This window comes from Phocoena sinus, chromosome 17 (assembly GCF_008692025.1).
Source record: "Phocoena sinus isolate mPhoSin1 chromosome 17, mPhoSin1.pri, whole genome shotgun sequence".
NCBI lineage: Eukaryota > Metazoa > Chordata > Mammalia > Artiodactyla > Phocoenidae > Phocoena > Phocoena sinus.
In genome coordinates this window covers 23,148,470-23,167,595 of record NC_045779.1, presented here as the reverse complement: position 1 = coordinate 23,167,595, position 19,126 = coordinate 23,148,470, and the positions used below count along the sequence as shown (strand labels likewise).

The window sequence follows — 19,126 nt, the reverse complement described above, 5'->3', positions numbered from 1 at the left end:
GGCACGCCCCCGCTGTGTCCGTGTGTGCAGTGTGTTTATTGGCAGTGCAAAATTCGGCAGTATGGCAGGGAAATCACATTTTAACAGGCTGGGGAAGGTGTCCTGTGGCCGCGTGGGAGAACGTGAGGCGGTGCCAGGAAGCTTCCAAGCTCTTTGAGAAGGGCTCTCTCCTGCAGAATTATCAGTCTAAACCTGTGGTAGCTCCTTCAATTTTGAATGTTTTTTAAGGGGAACAGATTGAAGCCCTCTCCTGCTGTGTTGGACTGTCAGAGGGAGAGAGAAAAGTGATGCTTCCTGCTGCTCCAGAAGGGAAGTGAATCATCAGGGCCCTGGTTTCCTTCAAACTCTAATTACTGTCTTTGCTTCTGAGACTGCCTAATGCAACGGCTACCCTTTTAAAATCTGAACTCCAGGGTCTGACACACGGAGGGGCAAGAGAACAGACCAAACCTGTATTAGTTCACAGAACTCCAATTCTTTATTAATCACAGCTTGCTCACAATGACATACAGGAAAATAGCACTAATGAAGAGTAAATATGCAGGCAGCAACCTTCGGGAGTTGGGAGTTGGGGGAGAAACGACTTCAAAACTGCGATAGGTACTTATGGTGGGTATCTGTTGATTCTCTCAGTTGGCACAAACGCCCTGCCTAGCCCCCTTGACTGCGTCAGCCCTCATAGATGGAGTAATATATATAAATATTTTTTTAAATAGGCAGGATTGCCTCACACTGGGGAAGAAAGACCAGCTTAAGTGAAAGTCCGCAGTGTTTTTGATTTTGTTTGCGTGTGTGTTTGAATGCAACAATCAGCTCACAGTTTCCAAGTGGAAAAATATTCAGTAGCATCATGTACTTGTACTATAGGTAAGAGCTTAAAATGAACATCATCAATCATGGCATCCACAAATAAGCCACCTGACACATGAATTCATTCCATCAAAAGAACTTAAACTAGAGAATAAGCCCACTTCATGAAAAGCGATTTCACGGCTGCTTGAACCATCTGGGTTAGGATCTGTGTTCAGCACTTTAAAAGGTTCAGCTTTTTGCTTCTACCCAGATTGATCTCAGATCTGTCTTTTTCGTCCATCCCTTTCTAAAGCCAAAGCACATTTGCAGCACATAATCCAGTAGAAGCAGAAGTAAATGCTACGAGTAGTGGTTTCTCTTAGCCTGGTTTTGTAGTTCTTAGGCAGTTAGTAGATTATGAGCGGACAAATGTGGTGATTTGTGTGGAGTTGTAATACCTGTGATCTAGGTATGGTCTCAGTCAAGTTCAGAGATTACCAAGCTGTCTAGGTCAGTAGGCAATGGTGGGTTTCTAGCACCAAAGACTGTCTATTGACCTCATTTTTCTGTTGGAATGAAAAGGGCAGGGAATGGAGTCAGACATGGGGAGCTTCAAAAAGAACAGACCTAGCAAATTCATTTGAGTGGAAAGACACAACATCAAAAGCCTGTTACAGGACATGTAAGATTATGAAATAACTTGCATAATGCAATACTTGTATTTTTTAACAAAAATGTAAGTATTTACAAAATAAGATCCAAGGTATTTTTTAAACATCAAGCAAAACATTCTGCAAAGAGACCGCATTGATTTTTTTTTTATTTTTGATTCTGTTTTTTGTTTTTTATAATGAGTTCTTTTTAAACCATGTCATACATTTCCCATACTGATATCGCATGATCCATTATAATATAGGCAGGGGGATTTACTAATGGTGGGGCGTGCCATACCCTCTGTCGCTTCAGCCAGACAGTTCGACCTGGAGTTCCTTGTTCCTGCGCACCTCCGCAGCATGCCTCTCCTGAAAAACACCGAAGGGAGACGAGACATCAGGAACCTCGTCTGGTCCACAGAGAATTAGGAGGGCTCGCCCACTAATTTGGCTACTATGCGCTTGACTGGAAGTAACTCCCTTTAGCGCCTACCTTTAGGAAATGTTCTCATTTCAAAGAAAGGAAAACGTGGAATGCAATAAGGGTCACATTACAGAAGATCATAGAAGACTAATAGTGTCTAAAAAAATTTTATAACTGTATTTGATTAAAATGATGAACAAAAGATCATATGATTAAGAGAATTTAAAAAAAAATTAAATTTTTTGATTAAGAGAATTTTGACTATTAGGACTACTGTATAAATCCAGAGAATAGCAATAAAGTATCATCCTGTCTTCTCTATCATTTTGAACGGTGTTTTTCCTTTTCCCTAACATTTTAAGGGATTTATAATTGCCAGTGGACACTTTGGGAGGATGAGATGCAGGAACAAGACTTTTTGTATGCTTCCTAAATTCTTCACCCCTTAGTCAAGGGCTTTCAAAACTTGAGTCCAAATGACCTCTCCAGTCTTACCCTCCACCCTTCTCCTACGCCTGCTTGATTTCTTGGTTTAACGGAATTGTCTTTTTTTTTTTTTTTGCGGTACGCAGGCCTCTCACTGTTGTGGCTCCTCCCACTGCGGAGCACAGGATCCGGACACGCAGGCTCAGCGGCCATGGCTCACGGGCCCAGCCGCTCCGCGGCATGTGGGATCTTCCCAGACCGGGGCACGAACCCGTGTCCCCTGCATCGGCAGGCGGACTCTCAACCACTGCGCCACCAGGGAAGCCCCGGAATTGTCTTTTCCTGCACTTTTCAATGCTGGAGATTCCAAGCCTTCCAATTCCAACCACCAGGATAGTAAACAGACTCTTTAATCCCTGTAGCGGTTGTCTCTTTCTCCGTGAAGACTTTCATGAGACTGAAAACTATCTCACTTTCCATTTGAAAACCTGCATTAATCTTCCCTTTTTCTGTGGCAGCCGTTTTATTCTAACTTGTGCTTTGGTCATTTCTGTTCTTATCTCAGCAGCTCTCTTAGGCAGATGCCTACTTAGAAGCTCGCAGAGGGCCAGGGCTGCACTTTCTCACTCTTGTTGCACTTGCAGGGCCCAGCAGGTTCTCTTGCACATAGTGCATGATCAGTAGATGTTTATTTACATGAGGATCTGGGGCACTAAACTTGATTTGGGAACTAAACTCTCTGAGAAGGGAACTGATAGGAAAGGTGGAATTCTATTTTTAGTACACAGTTCTGCCTTGGATGATTATAAGCACGTGGTCTTGCCTATCACAGGTGATAAATAAATAAGTGTTAAATTGAAATTGAATTTTTAAAATATTAATTGTTATTAGTATTATTTATTTTTCTATTTAGAATATTATTTATATTGCTACTTTACTCCCCTGCAGCTCCAGAAATTCCTTGTGGCTCTATAGCAGGGGTCCCCAACCCCCAGGCCACAGACAAGTACTGGTGCGTGGCCTGTTAGGAACCGGGCTGCACAGCAGGAAGTGAGCGGCGAGCGAGCGAGCGAGCGAAGCTTCATCTGTATTTACAGCCGCTCCCCATGGCTTGAGTTACCGCCTGAGCTCTGCCTTCTGTCACATCAGCGACGGCATTAGATTCTCACAGGAGCGCGAACCCTACTGTGAACTGTGCATGAGAGGGATCTAGGGTGTGCGCTCCGTATGAGAATCTAATGCCTGATGATCTGAGCTGGAGCTGAGGCGGTGATGCTAGCACTCGGCAGCTACTGCAAATACAGATTATCATTAGCAGGGAGGTTTAACTGCACAGAGACCATAATAAACCAACTGCTTGCAGACTCATATCAAAACCCTACGAGTGAGTGGCAAGTGACAATTAAGCTGCATCTTACAGAGTAGACTGGACATAAGCAACACACTTCGGGTGTCACTGTCTCCCATCACCCCCAGATGGAACCATCTAGTTGCAGGAAAACAAGCTCAGGGCTCTCACTGATTCTGCATTATGGTGAGTTGTATAATTATTTCATTATGTATTACAATGTAATCATAATAGAAATAAAGTGCACAGCAAATGTAATGCGCTCAAATCATCCCGAAACCATTCTCCACCCCCGCCCCGGGTCCACGGAAAAATTGTGTTCCACGAAACCAGTCCCTGGTGCCAAAATGTTGGGGACTGCTGCTCTATAGATTCCTTTAGTTCAGAGGCAATGATCTTGACCAGCTATAAAGTAAATCTTATCATTAAGCTCTATTAATCTCAAGTAGTCTCTGCTTATAGATTCCTTATAATACTAAGCATTTATTAGGCACTTAATATGTACCAGTTCTGCATAGGTACAGATTTTACCTGTATTAATTCCCTTGATCCTCGAAACAGTCCTGTGATGGAGGCTCTATTCTGGTGCCCATTTTACAGATGAAGAAACTGAGGCACAGAAAGGCTAAGTCACTTGCCCAAGTTCACAAAACTAAGAAGCAGCAGAGCTGAGACTCCAACCCAGGGAGTCTGGCTATACAGCCCCCATTCAACCACGGCTATATAGCCTCAATGTGAACGTGAGGAGAAAATTTTAGAGTTGTATGGAAAAATATGTCTTTTCAAATGTAGGTTCTGGGAGAGAAAGGCATGTACAGCCTTACATTTCTTTCAAAGATACAGAGTTAGAGTAAACAGGAAGTTGATTCTAGAGAAAGAGTTTAAAAGCAATTTTATTTAATTGGTTTAAATGAGCTTTTTGTCTGTATTCAAAAGCCATGAAGAGAAGAGGGAAGAAGCATGTATAGAGAAATCATGTCCGGTCTGGAAATGTCACAGGGGAACTAGGATGAATGCAGCTGACTCTTCTTTCTTTTTGTTCTGTTATGGTGAGGAAAAAGACGCCATAAAATCTTTTTCTCATGCAGAAAGAAACTAATTAGTAAGACCTGAGCTCTGACAAAAATTGAGAGAAAGCCCAGACCATCACTACGTTAGGAAGAAAACCAGCCTCAAGTCTAAAGATTCATATAAACTCAAATTTATAATATAACAGGAAAGATTATAATCAGTATTATTAGGCTACTTTGGAGCACACTTCTTATTCAGCTCAAAATTAGTTGCAAAGAAATGGATTTTGCCATAGGAAAGAAGAAATATAATCTGTGAGCTTGAGATAACATGAAAAAAAAAAGGAAATTTAAATAAATGCTGAGCTTCTGGGGAAAATATTGTTTATTTTCAGGCATTCTAGTAAATCTATTATTTGAAAACCTTACATTCAAATCATCAAATATATACTCAAAATTGTAATGTGATTTCGTATAAAAATGTGGGAGAATCAAAGGCAGATAGGCAGGGGGCGTGTAATTTTCAACATAGTCTGTTTTTTTTTTAATCAGCAAAATGTTGGCAATTGTCAGACCTTGAGTAAGAGGTTACTGAGGAAGTTGTGATGCTCTGAGAAAGTGCATCAAGAGGTCAAGTCTCTTCTTTGATAATATTCATTTCATTATTGAGCTTCTAATATTTGCCAGGCACTGTCAGACACGCAGGGTTAGACAGAGTGAAGCAGATCTAAATTTACGATGTTCTCTACAACTTACCCCCTCGCTCCCATCAATATAATAGCGCTTGAGCACTTGTATGCAACAATTTTTTTTTTTTTTTGCGTTACGCGGGCCTCTCACTGTTGTGGCCCCTCCCGTTGCGGAGCACAGGCTCCGGACGCGCAGGCTCAGCGGCCATGGCTCACGGGCCCAGCCGCTCCGTGGCATGTGGTATCTTCCCGGACCGGGGCACGAACCCGTGTCCCCTGCATCGGCAGGCGGACTCTCAACCACTGCGCCACCAGGGAAGCCCGCAACTATTCTTCTGATATGCAAAAATGTGTAAGAGATGGTTTTAGGAAAAAATTCTGATACTTGGAGAAAATCTGATTAGAGAGATTTCTGTACTGGAAGCGAAGAAATATGAGGTCTTTCTTTTACTTTACCTTTAAATATCCCCTTCACCTCACTAGGTATCAAATCTAAACAAAAGACTTGAACTAGATGACCTAGGGTATCAATTCCAATCCATGAAATCCTATTATATGAGTATTTAAATGCAAGATGAGATTCAACATCATCAGAATCCTTCTTTTTGCTAATAACTATGAGCTTGCAATGCAAAAGAGGGGTCAGGAGTGAGTCAGGAGTGCAGGAAAGCACATTTTCATACATGAAGAGGACGTTGGTCATGGGAGCATTATCAACATCCAATGCCGCTGCCAAGTCTGCTTACTGTGCAGTGTTTTAGGATGGCCAAAGTTACAACTTTAGCTTAGTATAAAAGTTTGGAGTCAAAAAGACATGGGTTCAAACCGAGACTCTGCTATCTGCTTAGCTTTGTGATCTTGGCCAGATGGCTTAACCTTTCTAAGGACCAGGTTCCTTAGATGCGAAATGGGAATGATAACAGTATTTCCTTCTAGGGCTGTAGTTTGGATTAAATTCCATAGTATGTGTCAAATGCCTCGCCTACAGTGAGAAATCAGTGAAACCTAGTTTAATCCTCTTTTCCCTTTCATTTTTCATTTATCAGACATATTCCATAGGAAATAGTTACACAAGTAGCATTCATGAATCAGAATGATAAAGAAAAAAAAGTCAGATGAGAAGCATGAAAGGTTACAACAGATGGAAATTGATAATGGTTGAAATCTCTATCTAAAGGGTTATATATCATCAAAATCATCTCTTAGAAAAAGAATCACAGAATGTTACTCCCTGAAGAAAAAACATTTTTTATCCTTTCTATATCCAGATTATTTTGCCTATGTCTTTAGCCTTCACGCAATTAAAAAAAAAAGGAAACTGTAAATCATAGCTAATGTGATATAGGTGTGGCTAACACAAGGAAAAAGGGACATGGAACTCCAATTTACTGAGCCATTTCTCAGACAGGTCCTGGTCCACATTCAAAGGGTGTAATTAGAAGTACATTTAAATGTTTGATGTTAAAGTTATATGTTTAATGAATGTATCTATGGTCAAAATGATTATACATGCTTTAATTGATTTTTCAAAACTAGCTATTCACTACAGTTCCTGGTTGTGTTTGACAAGAGAGCTGCTATGACCCAGGGTTCCAAATGGGTCAGGTGGTGGATTTTCTGTGGGATACTGTCTAGTGGGTTAGGGGAAGAAGCACACGTGGGGGAAGGAGAACGTGTCTCTTATCCTTTCTGTATGGCGAGAATAGGTGTTGCCTCTCTCTCTGTCTGTCTCTTTCTATTTTTTAGAAATAGAAACTCCAAGAAAAAGAACATTTTTAATTTTACTGCAGGGTCAGTCATAATCTGCAGTGTAGTCATAGACTACAATTTTGAGCCCTGAGCATGACTATTCATGTCACTCAATTTGAGTGACTGAAACAGGTTAGACTAATGCAGGTCTTTGTGGCACAGGCATCTTTTTGCTCACACCCTCTTCATTTGATTCTTTTCTATATGATAAGTTGGAGTGCTGAGATGAAGTGCTAAGGAAACAGAAACGGAAATTTAAAAACAGTGTAACATTCAAAATTGTACTGAGCACAAAGCTTATATGTGTCATGTGTTCAGTAAATGTATCATCATCATCATCACAACTACATTTATTATCATTAATAATTATTAGCCGAATGATTAATAAACTAATAATCATAGGATATGTTCTCATATAGGGGATAGTAGAAATTGTGAGAGGCATGAGGAATCCTGGGAATAGAATAGAGAGAAAAGAGAGATCATGAGCTGAATTATGTATGTACGTATGTACGTATGTATGTATGTATTCAAAAATATTTGTTGAGCTCTTCCACATTCTAGGCACTGTGTGTTCAGTGGTGAACAATATAGACACAGTACCTGCCCACCTACTACTCACGTGTTAGTGTTTTTATATTTTTATAGGTGCTCATTTATTCAAGAAATGAATAGTAATGTATGTTGAAAAAAGAGTGTAACATTATAGTTGAAGGGAGAAAGAACATGTTTACGGAAAAATCAAAAAGATTTAAATATCATTTATGACAACATAACAGAACATATTTAAGAAGGCTTTAGCTCAGTGCTTTTCAACCCTGGCTAAATATGAGTGCTTATGGGTAAGCTTTAAAAATGCTGATCTCTGGGTTCCGCCCCAGACAGCTACATCAGAAGCTCTCATTTTAAAGAGCTCTTCAGTAAGTTCTAAAGTGCAACCGGGATTGATTTTGCTTTAGGCTTTCAGTCTTATCTAAAGGCTTTGTGCTAACATGGCTGGGACTCTGAGAGGTCTGTGGGAATTCATCAGTGAATTACACTGAGGATACCATCGTAGCCACCATCGAGGGACATGCTCTGCTCAAATGCTCAATTCAATTAATTGAGAAGGAGGGGGACTGAGGGCTGGGTGGTAGGCAGATTGCTGCAAAAGCTCACGTGGAATTGTATCACATCTCTTGGCTAATCGGTAGGGCCAGTGAGGGCTGTCAAAGTGGTGGGCACTTAGTGTGGTCGCCTCATGACTATCTCACTAATAGATGTCATTTCAGTAATAACCATCTTTTGACGTGGGAGATTCCAGAAAAGCTTATGTTATATCGGCAGTTTCATGCACTTTCAGCATAATGATTATTATTGATCCTCTTTTTAATTTCTAACTTCATTGCAGTAATTTCATTCAGAAAAAATCACAATAAAAAACTAACTTTGTCTTATTTTAGGAAGAAGCATAGTAGTTTTAGTACATACAAACACATATACCATATGTCAACAAAAAATCTACAATGTACTTAAAATACATCAAATGGAAGTAAAGTTAGTATGCTCTAAGGAGTATCTCCACTTTACTGAGAAGATAACAGATCTTGGCTGTCACTGGTCAAAGATTCTATTAGATTTGAAAAGTGTCTCTTTAGCTATGGAATACCAGGGAAAATGTGGCCCTAAAAATGATGTGGGCTGCATCACTCAGCACAGGATAAAATGCTGTCAGCTGAGATTTACATCAGAAAAAGCTACAAACCGCTAGTTCTCAAACCTGACTGCATACTGGAAACATCTGGAGAGTTAAAAAAAATATATGGATGCCTGGATCCCACCCCTGGAGATTCTGCAGCCTGATGCCAGGAATATTAAGCATTCCACAGGTTGATTATTTCCAGGACAAACTGTATGTATGTATGTACATACGTATGTATGCATGTATGTAGACATGCAAGTGTGTATGCAAGTATGTATGCATGGAGGGAGGAGACCAATTCTGGGTGAGAGTGAGAAGAGAGAAAAAAGGAGCTGGCCAGAGGGGTGGGTGAAGAAAAATACACAGAGAGAAATAAATTGCCCATTAAAATCCAGCACTTCTGGAAATAATAGTTAAATATGCAAATTTTATGAACTATTTTACAACTGAAATCAAGAAGGATCTGCTGTGTGTTTGACTATGTGTAATTTTAAAAAACAGTAATGCTCCTGGATAGCCTTGGGTTGATATGTCTTTTTTAAATTTAATTTAATTTTTTAACAATTTTATTTTATTTATTTATTTTTATAAGGAGGTTCTTATTAGTTATCTATTTTATACATATCAGTGTACATATGCCAGTCCCAATCTCCCAATTCATCCCCACTTGGATTGATATAAATCTTGCACTGGATATTAAAGGTCTAATTGCCAATCCTGGAATAAAAGCAGCATGCCCCATTCCTAGCAATGCCATTTGCTTTTATTTTTTTAGGGCCTAGGATGAGAGATGAAGGTTGATTCACAGTTATCCTGAGTAAAAGGTACAGTGGTTCTGAGAGAACAATTTCTAGAGGATTTCCGGGGCTGTTCATCCTGACTGATGGGAATAGTTATATGTTCAGGTTGGTGAGAAGAAAGGCACCGGGAAATTGAAGGCACCAGAAAATTGAGTAAATGAAGTTCCCCTACTAGCTTTTAGTGTAGATTTTCCTAAATGGAGAGAATGGGTTTTCCGCTGTTCATAAATATTCTGTCCTTTTCTGACAAATGTTTTTCCAAATGTATGGAAATATGTCCAAATATATTTTGACAAAACCTTTACAAATTTATTATATATTAATTATTAGACTAAATATTAAATTTATTATTTACTATATATTATTGTCTTTTATTACTGATTGTATGAAATAATATTTCCAATTTAATATTTTTCCAGTAGATGGGTTCCTGAGATTTGTACCGAAGTCTGTTATACATTTGAAAAGCAGGAATCAGCCTCCCTCAAACTATTCACCATTGGAAAAATCTGACAGAATTCCAGCTTTAAGTCCTACTCTCATTCTTCAACCATGTTGCAGTGCCCACTAAGGCCATGCTACCCCGGGAAACCCTGCCCATGGGCTTAGGTGCCTTATGCACCCACAGCAGAGATTGATTAAGTCTCTGGTGCCTGGGCATTTGAGAGTTCATCTGGCCGTGTTGCATACGAATGTATGCATCTGCTCAGGACTCTGTTATGATTACCTTTTCCTGCAGACGTTCAATAATAGCAGCTAGATTAGCCTCACGGTTTTCCTTAATTTGTTCCATCTTCAGGATCAGCTTCTCCTCTGCCATTTTGCTGAAGTTGTTGTTCTCCTCCAAAGCCTTCTGGAGGACCTCTCGCTCGTGTTCCCGCTTCTCTGCCAATTGTTTCAGCACCTGAGCCTCCTGAGACTGGGGAAGAAAAACATATCCGTCTTAGAATCACCCAGACACAAACCTGGTGGAATAATGGTCCACTGATTCAAGACAGCATTCTTTTCAAATGAATAGTACTTCTAGCCTTGAGCACTGTTGTCAATTCCCTGCTCATCTGCATGCCTTAGAATTCTCTATAGAATGCGCAGAGTGGGGAAATGCAGTGAGCTGAATTTTCAGCTGTGAGTTTTTCCGGACAGATTGTTTTAGAAGAAGAAGCATTTTACCCTCCTGGAAGAGTTTTTGTTTTCATAAGTTGCTGCTAGGCATTTATGCAACAGGGACTGCTGTAATTAATCACCTGATGGCAACATCCCTGGAAGCCTGAGGAAAATAGGTGAGGATTGGGGCATGTTCCCATCTTTTTCCTGCCTCATTGTTTTTGATCAGTTGTAGGCCGGGCCCTGCAATGAGCCTTTCAACTTTCCCTAAATTGTTAAATCCACTTTCTCATTTTATTCCATGCCCACCTCTGCTCTTTCTTTTTTTTACCATGCACCACATTCTCTTTGGAGACTTTGGGAACAGTGCAAACTTCATCTCCATATGGCCACAGACAACAGAAAGTCCTTTTCTGGCCCCGTCTTGAATATGCCAAGGCCACCCGGGTCACCTGTGAAACCCTGTGATTGCTCAGTGATTACAGCAGAAACATCAGAAACCTGTGTACCCCACTCCTGCACGTCCCACACATTTTTGCACACCGTAATTCTCCCGCAGCATCAGGAGGTTATACGGTTCTTTATGCTAACAGTCAGAGGGGTGCTTGATAATTATGCCGAGGCCCGGTATCCACCTGCGAGATTCTGACTCTGCAGTTCTTTGGTAAGACCCAGGAAGCTATATTTTTGATAAGCAGCCCTAGTGATTGTAATGCAGGCAGTTCACAGCCTACTTTTTGAAAAATACACTGGCATGCGCTTTGGCGTCAGGTCTGTGTTTAAGTGCTGACTGTGTCAATGACCCTGGATATATTAACATCTTTCCACATTCACCTTCTCCTTCAATTATGCAGCTAAGAGCAGTCTTACCCAATAATGAACTATCCAGGTTTAAGACTAAATTATTACACATCCATAGTTCCTGGGTAATTCCTTGGGATCAGCTGGTCCTCTGAGGTGAGGCTTCAGAGGATTCACTGTAAATGTGAATATCTAAACAATGGTAGATTAAACAAACATTTCATGGGGTAAATATTGGTTACCATTAAAAACATTAATAGGAAGATATTTCAGTTGATGGCAGTGGTCGTGGGCCCTTACTGGAGAGATTGTGATGTATAAACAATACGAAGTCTGACAGGGAAAGAAACTTTTCCTTAGATAAAATTCTACAGGAATGGTAAAATCAGACAGCCTTAAGAGTCTTTGTTGATGTGGTTATTCTGAAGTTTATCAGGAATGTGTCTAGTGACTCACTGGAGATTAAACAGACAGTTCTGGGAACCAGCCCCACTTCTTGTTTTAACCCCGTAATCGTTTCACTGATATCTTTAGTGGACCCATTTCATTCTTGCTTTGTTATAGCTTGCAAAAAATCTACTATGAAAAATGATAAAATGTTAACACAAAGTAAGTTCAAGATCAAATGGAGCCTTTCTGGAAAAAACATGAAAAAATATTTTCTAGTTTATTCATCCTTCTGCCTCTAGGTGGGGCTATTGGTAAAACATCCTACATGGATTTTGCTTATCTACTGCTACCGGGACTACCGAATTGTGACACAGGGAAAGAGAGACTGACAAAAGGTGTGTGAGTGTTTAAAGTTTCTCTCTGAGCAAAGTCTTCACGAAATTAGTTTTTTGGCATATGCATAAAGATAGTAGCTATCTCATAGGACTATTTGTCAGCATCAAATGAAATAATGTTTGCTAGGGATTCAGCACAGTGTCTAATATGGAGGAAGTTAGTACTGAGCAAACGGCAGCCATTATTATTGAAAGGAAAACTCAAAACACTTGTGACAGGAGAGGACGGCAGTTGAACCTCCTGCTACACCTAAGCTCGGATGTAGAATCTTGGTTATCTCACGTGTGCAGGATATCTGTTCACATTCCTTTAGTTATTGATGGTGAGTAGATTCAGGTGTCCTCGTGGTTGGTGACAGTCAGCCCTTCCTTAACTCCGTCCTCTCCACCGGCACACGTACACTGAATGGGGCTGTACTGCTAAGAATTTTCACGCTTAAGGAAGCACTACAAAGAAGTAAGAGGAAATGACTTTGATCTTTCATTTCAGAAAGTTCAATTCAATTTACGTAACCTAAGTCCAGAAAACTTTTTGAGGGAGAGAAGTCTGAGTTATCACAAAACAAGGGTGCAATGTGTCCAAGAATTATGGATAAGATTGGGGCCTTAGGTATCTCTTGTAATGGGCAGAAAACGATGGGGCAGCTTCAGGAAACCAAAGAACACCAAATCAATCAAAATAAAGCAAAACAAAATTTTTCAAAATCCTCTATAGCAGTGCTTTTAGATTGTATTCCTCTGTACGACATGGTCCATCAGCCAAGGCTGCTGAAGCCAGTAGATACGTGAACTTTCTGCTCCGTATGTTAGTAAGTCCCTTTCCCCTCCTCTTTCTCCCATAGATCAGTGCTTCCAGCGCTGCCCTGGATAGGATCTACCTGGATTCTTCTGTGGCCCTTTCTCGCAGAGTTACCGTGGATAGTTATCCAGAAGCAACTGCGTAATTTTTAATTTTCAGATGCTCAAATTAACTTTGGCACTTTGTGAAATCGTGCTGTAACTTGATGTTTATATTTGTGCTCTTAATTTTCTTTTGTGAAAGAGCCGAAACCAGTCGGGAGACAGCAGGGGAATAGGATTGAGAAGGGAAGGCCTTGGCATTGAAATGGTAATAGAGCAATACATTCCTTTTCAGATCTCTTGCCTTGGTGGGACACATTTGGTCTGTGTGAACACAGACTCCCTCGGGGGCCCATAATCACGAAAGGAGGGAGGCCTATTGCATTTGTGGAGTGTGGCATTTGGCTCAGTTCGAAATGCCTCAATTAATGGCGTTAGTACTTTTGCAGCCACTGGGGCTAAATGAGATTACCCAGCCTAGGTGTCAAGCGCATTCCTTTAGCACAATTAATGGGGTGAAACAGAAACAGAAGGCAGTACAGAACGTTCTCACGTGAGGCCGCTGCTCAATGATGAAGACCTGCCTAACTGGGCCAGGCCACCCTTCAGGGCCACTCCATGGAGCCTTTCCTTACGCACTGGTAGGGATTGTTATAACCACCATTGCCTCAACTCATGCATTAGTAGGATCTAATAATTATATATGTTTCAAATATTTAAAGCTCAAGTCCATGGAAAAAAAATACAGGATGAGAAGTTGATTATGGAAAGAATTCCTCACCAAGAAAATACGTCTGCCTCCCTGTTTTGGTTCTTCCTCATACGTACTCAACTCTTAAATTCTTCCATGGAGCTAACAGCCCTGAGGGCTTTGACCTCAGTTCCTAGGGTCTCTGGAACTCCACTGCGGCAGAGAGTCATAATTCTTCTTCCTTCTTACATAGCCTGGCCTCCAGATATCACCACCTATAACCTCTAACTTTGTTCCTGGGGAGAAATTGATTCTATGAATACAGCTTTAATCCCCCCAGTCACAGCCTCACTGGTCCTGATTCTAATATTTCTATCAATAAGCAAATAATTATTTTGTCCGGAAAACTGCCTTAAAACAGAAAATGAGTGTGAGGATGTGATATATAAAAGTAGAAGCATTTTCCTTCATTTCAATCGGAGTAAAGTTTTTGCTACGTGGTCGAATAGGTATTCTTACTTTATTCCTTGTTTGGGCAGATTAGCAGAAGGGAATCTTGATTGACTTATAGGGAGGCTGGAGAGGTGGGATTTGCTAAAGGTTGTTAAAACTAAATTGTTTAAGGGAAAAGGATCTGACCATGGAGGCGCATTTCTGAATAGCATGTACCTAATGTTGAAGGTCACTGAAACGCGGAAATAGAAAATGAGGGCATGATGCAGGTATAATGCGAACGTCAAGGCAAAGTATTTATAGAGCTAAGACATCCAGCATGATGTTCTGGAAGATGAAGATCATCTCCATCTTGCTATTGTAATAGCGGAGCCACAAGGATGGTGAACACCTATTCTAGGCATAAATTTCCTCACACTGAACTCACTATCACTGAAATAATTAAAAGAGACATACGTGAAGGGAAAAATAATGAGATGGTGAGAAGAATTATTGTACATTTAGGAACACTTTAACTATATAATTTTCCAAAGAGGTTCATTACCATTTCTTATATTACTGAGTATAAGCATTTAATTACTGTATAATGAAATGGAAGATAAATTTGAGTTAAGTGGTATAATAAAACTCATTTTACTTTGTGTACACAGAGGGGATTTAAGACTATATTTTAGATAGTGCTAGTTTTTATTTCTATGTGTTCTGAAGTATACACGTTTCTACCTCTATTTTCTTTTAAAGTATTTTTTTTGATATGGACCATTTTTAAAGTCTTTATTGAATTTGTTACAATATTGCTTCTGTTTTACGTTTTGGATTTTTTGGCCGTGAGGCATGTGGGATCTTAGCTTCCTGACCAGGGGTCGAACCCGCACCCTGCATTGGAAGGTGAAGTCTTAACCACTAGACTGCCGGGAGGTCCCCATGGTGCTCTTCACACACGGGAAGAGTCTGTGGACCATATGTCACATTCTCTAAGGAGCAGAACGCTTCCTGAATGTTGAATTGTGAATAATCCAGCACTTTAGCTCATAATCATTGCTATACAAACCACCCCTCTTTTACTGGATTCGACTTTAGTTGCCATCTACAATGTGAGATGCCGACAAATGGAAAAGGTAAGTCTATCATGTTTGGTGACAAATGGTCCACTTCGAGGCTATATTATTAAAAATAAGCAACACAGATTTCTTTCGGAGGTTCCATGACTTTGGAGTTGATTGTGCCAGTATTGTCAGTATGCCAATTATAGTTTACTGGAGTGGTTTGAATAACTTTCTTTTTAATTTAATTGATTTTAGCATGAGATTTTATCAATATCATTCAATTCCTTAAGTTTTCATCATTTTTTTTATAATACTAATTTTTCCAAGCCACTTTTAGTTGGGCTGAACTATTTATATATCTGTTACCTATCAAACCACCTCTGTAATTTGATAACTAATATTTTATAATGTTTAAAAATATTTATGAAATGTATTATACAGTAACATTTCAGCATCTGTGTTAATGAGAAGCTTTCTTTATAAAATCATGAGTTTGCTAGATCATCATCTCTGTGAGGTTGGAATTGGATGTGTTTTTACACAATAATAGCTGACACTTTCACAGTGCTTGTGATATGGAATAACTCTTTTAATTCTCACCATAACTCCAGGATGTAGGTCCTATTGTTAGTCTCATTTTACAGATGGATAAAATAAGACATAGTGAGATTAGGGACTTGCCCAAGGTCACACAGCTATTAAGTGGCGAAACCAGACTTTGATCACAGGCATTCTCTTAACCATGTGTTCTTAACCACTATGCTTTTAAAGATGCTCTTAAACACTGTACTTGTCTTGCCATATCACATAATTTATTGTCCAAACTGGGATACTTATGAGATTGAGATAATAATGATAACCAAACAGTAGGAATAAGCTGGGGTTGTCCTGGGCCAACTGGAATGTATGGTTAGCTTAGCTCTGCTGCCTCTCACTAAATAAATGTTTGTTGAATGAATAAATGGATAGATGGATAGATGGATGGATAACCGAAGAGTTCATATCATTTCATCCACATGGGTAAGCTGCTGTATGGAAACTATAATTTCAAATAATGAGCTTCAAATCTGACCTCATGAGGTAATGTGGTCTCATGGAGGTGAATACTGATTCTCAGAGATAATCAAAGAAGGAAGAAAAACATCAGGAAAAGGACTTATTCCTTTTATAATAATCTTCTACCAACTGATCAATGGAGCATTAATTCTGGTTCAAAGGAGCCTAAGGGAGGCGCATTTAACGTAGTGATGAGATGGTCAGTGCTGCAATAGTATCAACAGATGGAGTGAGGAATTGGGGAAACTGCCAAAACATCGAACACAAAGTGAATTGGAGCCCACACGGAGATGAGTCAGTGGCAGCCCTCCAGCTCTAGATCCAGCAGGCTCCAGCAGCACGGCCGAGGTAGGTCACTGTTTCCCAGACATGATCTCTAAATTCAGGTCCCAGAAGCAAGTCTTTCAAGGGTACTAATGGACGGGAGGGGTCTCATAACCTTTTTGTTTTAAAAGCCCTATCAGGAGTCATATTTCACCTCTGTGAAATACCTCTGTGTCTATCTTAATCCTTACTTTGAGTTAGAATTATGTTAATTCAGTGAGAGAATGCTTATTTTATGATAATCAGAAATAGTAATTGGCAGTTATAGATGCTTTGATTATAACCATGACAAAAGGAATTGATTAATACGTATTTAAATGTATTATGTTCGGTAGGCGGAATCTTTACAAACTTTTAGCTTGTAGGAAAGGAAATGGAACCAGGGCAATATAAGTGCTGCCGGTTACTCGGCTAGGTTGGACATCTGAGTATTTTTGAAAGCCTTTAGTGACTCCTCATTTCTTAGATAAAATGGAGTTTGGATACCTAACCTGGCATCGAAGGCCCTCCACAATCTCACCTCACTACTCTCCAACTCCCTACCCAAGGCCACTAGCCCAAACTACTGGTCTACCCACTGCCCTGAAAACACACTTTCTGCACTCTCACCTCTGGGTATCCTTAGTTCTGGAACCATTCTCTACATCTAGCACACTTTCATGTCTTCTCTGTTTATCTAACACTATTATTTTTCTAGTCACCCAGCTTTTTTAAAGCAGATATTTCTTTGAACAGAGACTGTGATTCACAAGGAGTGAAATGGTTTCATCTTCCCAATGAACTTCTTTTTCATTTGAAGTCAGTGTCCTTAAAAATGCTACCTCTAACCTCAGTTCCTACCTCAGTCTCCCCTTGCTCCTTCTGCTCCCACCATACTGTCCTCTGTGTTATCTCTCGAGTAGTCCTAGCATACTCCTACCTCAGGGCCTTTGCACTTACTATTCTCTTTACTTCAAACTCTGTCCCCCAGAGAAGAGTCCCATGGCTCACTCCTTACCTTCTTGCCTTTTTTTCAAATGTTTTCCCTCACTATCTTCATGCTTCTTTTCAAATGTTCTCATATTCAAGAGGGCTTTTCTGACCACCCCATATGAATAGCACTTTTCGCCCCAGAACTACCAATTCTCTTTGTCCTACTTTATTTATTACCATCTTACTGGGTTGAGCATGTGACCTGGCACAGGTCACTGAGACTCAATTCTAAGACTTCTGTTAGAACTATTAGGAAAGAGAAGCTCTTTTTCTGCTGGAGCTGCTAATTTGTGAGAAAAATAATTTGGGACTGACTGAAACAAAAAATCCTTGGTATTGAGACCAATTAGTTGCAGAAATAAATGATAAATGTAAAAAGAAATATTGAGCTCCTGGATCAAGCTGTGTTTGAAGCTGTAACCACTCTGAGGATTTTAGTCCCATACCCTCTTTTTGCTTCATTTAGTTGAGTTGGGTTTTGGTTATATGCATATCCTCACTTAGATAGTTACTGAGATATATGCACTTGCTAAAGGCTCTTTAAAGAGAATTAAAGAATTTAAAGAATTCTCTTTAAAGAGAATTAACAGTTCTTCAAATGAGTGCTAATTAAGTCAGTACAACCCAATAGAAAAAATCAATTAATGATTTCTTAAGCTGTCACTTTCTGTTAATCAGTTGTATTTTCTTCTAATTAAAACCCTAGTACCTGGACATAATCTATATAATGATGTTTTTGAAAATCATTTTTTTGCAAATTTTAGTAAGAGCAGAAATGTGGTGGAATACTGATTTTAAAGGGTTCCAAAGAATACTTTTCCTGGGTGTCACAATGCTGGATGATTACATTTGTAAATGTCTTTTAGCCACGTGGCCAATTTCTAGTTAAATTCAATGGTTTAAATGTGTAATTGTTGATAATTTGTTGTTGTCAGAGTACATGAATTTTACCAGAATCAGTAATTAGTTAACTCAGGGAATTTTATGAGACCGTCCAGTTAATTTTGATCATCTCTGTGTTCTTTTTCTTTTAATAATTTCCTTCAAATTAAACATACCAGCAACATTCTGAGCTATGATGTTGAATTTTCATCTTTAATTTTCAATTTCAGGTCAGTTACTGACTTCTAATCAAGTCATGGCATCTCTATATGTCAACCTATGACCTCTACTTACAACTGTTAGCTATAAGATGCCAATGCTTCAGTGAGAACTTAAATTACCTTGACTGTAACATGCTTTCTACTATTGTAGTTAGTTATTCATATTTGTTGGCGACAGTCTCAAAGTACTGTAACTCTGAATATGTTAATTCAGTTTTACTATAAGAAGAAAGCTATAAATGACAACAAAAAAAATGATAAATATTTCTAAAGCAACTTCCTGTATGTCTGCTTGGGTTAGTAGCTTAGTTTCCTTCCTTTGAAATCCAAATTTATAACAACAGTAATTGGTCAAATACAATAAATAATATGTAAAGAA

At 39.5% G+C, this 19,126-nt stretch overlaps 1 protein-coding gene across 1 annotated transcript in view; it reads right to left on the bottom strand.

The window, feature by feature from the left end:
* Positions 1-453: 453 nt before the first annotated feature.
* STMN2 (stathmin 2) overlaps positions 454-19,126 on the bottom strand; it is a 53,565-nt gene continuing 34,892 nt past the window's right edge. Inside the window, exons 4-5 of the mRNA XM_032610607.1 lie at positions 10,300-10,491; positions 454-1,814 (exon numbers count right to left, since the gene is read on the bottom strand). Coding sequence (XP_032466498.1) covers positions 1,755-1,814; positions 10,300-10,491 — 252 coding nt within the window. The 3' untranslated portion in view covers positions 454-1,754. The remainder of the gene's footprint in view (positions 1,815-10,299; positions 10,492-19,126) is intronic.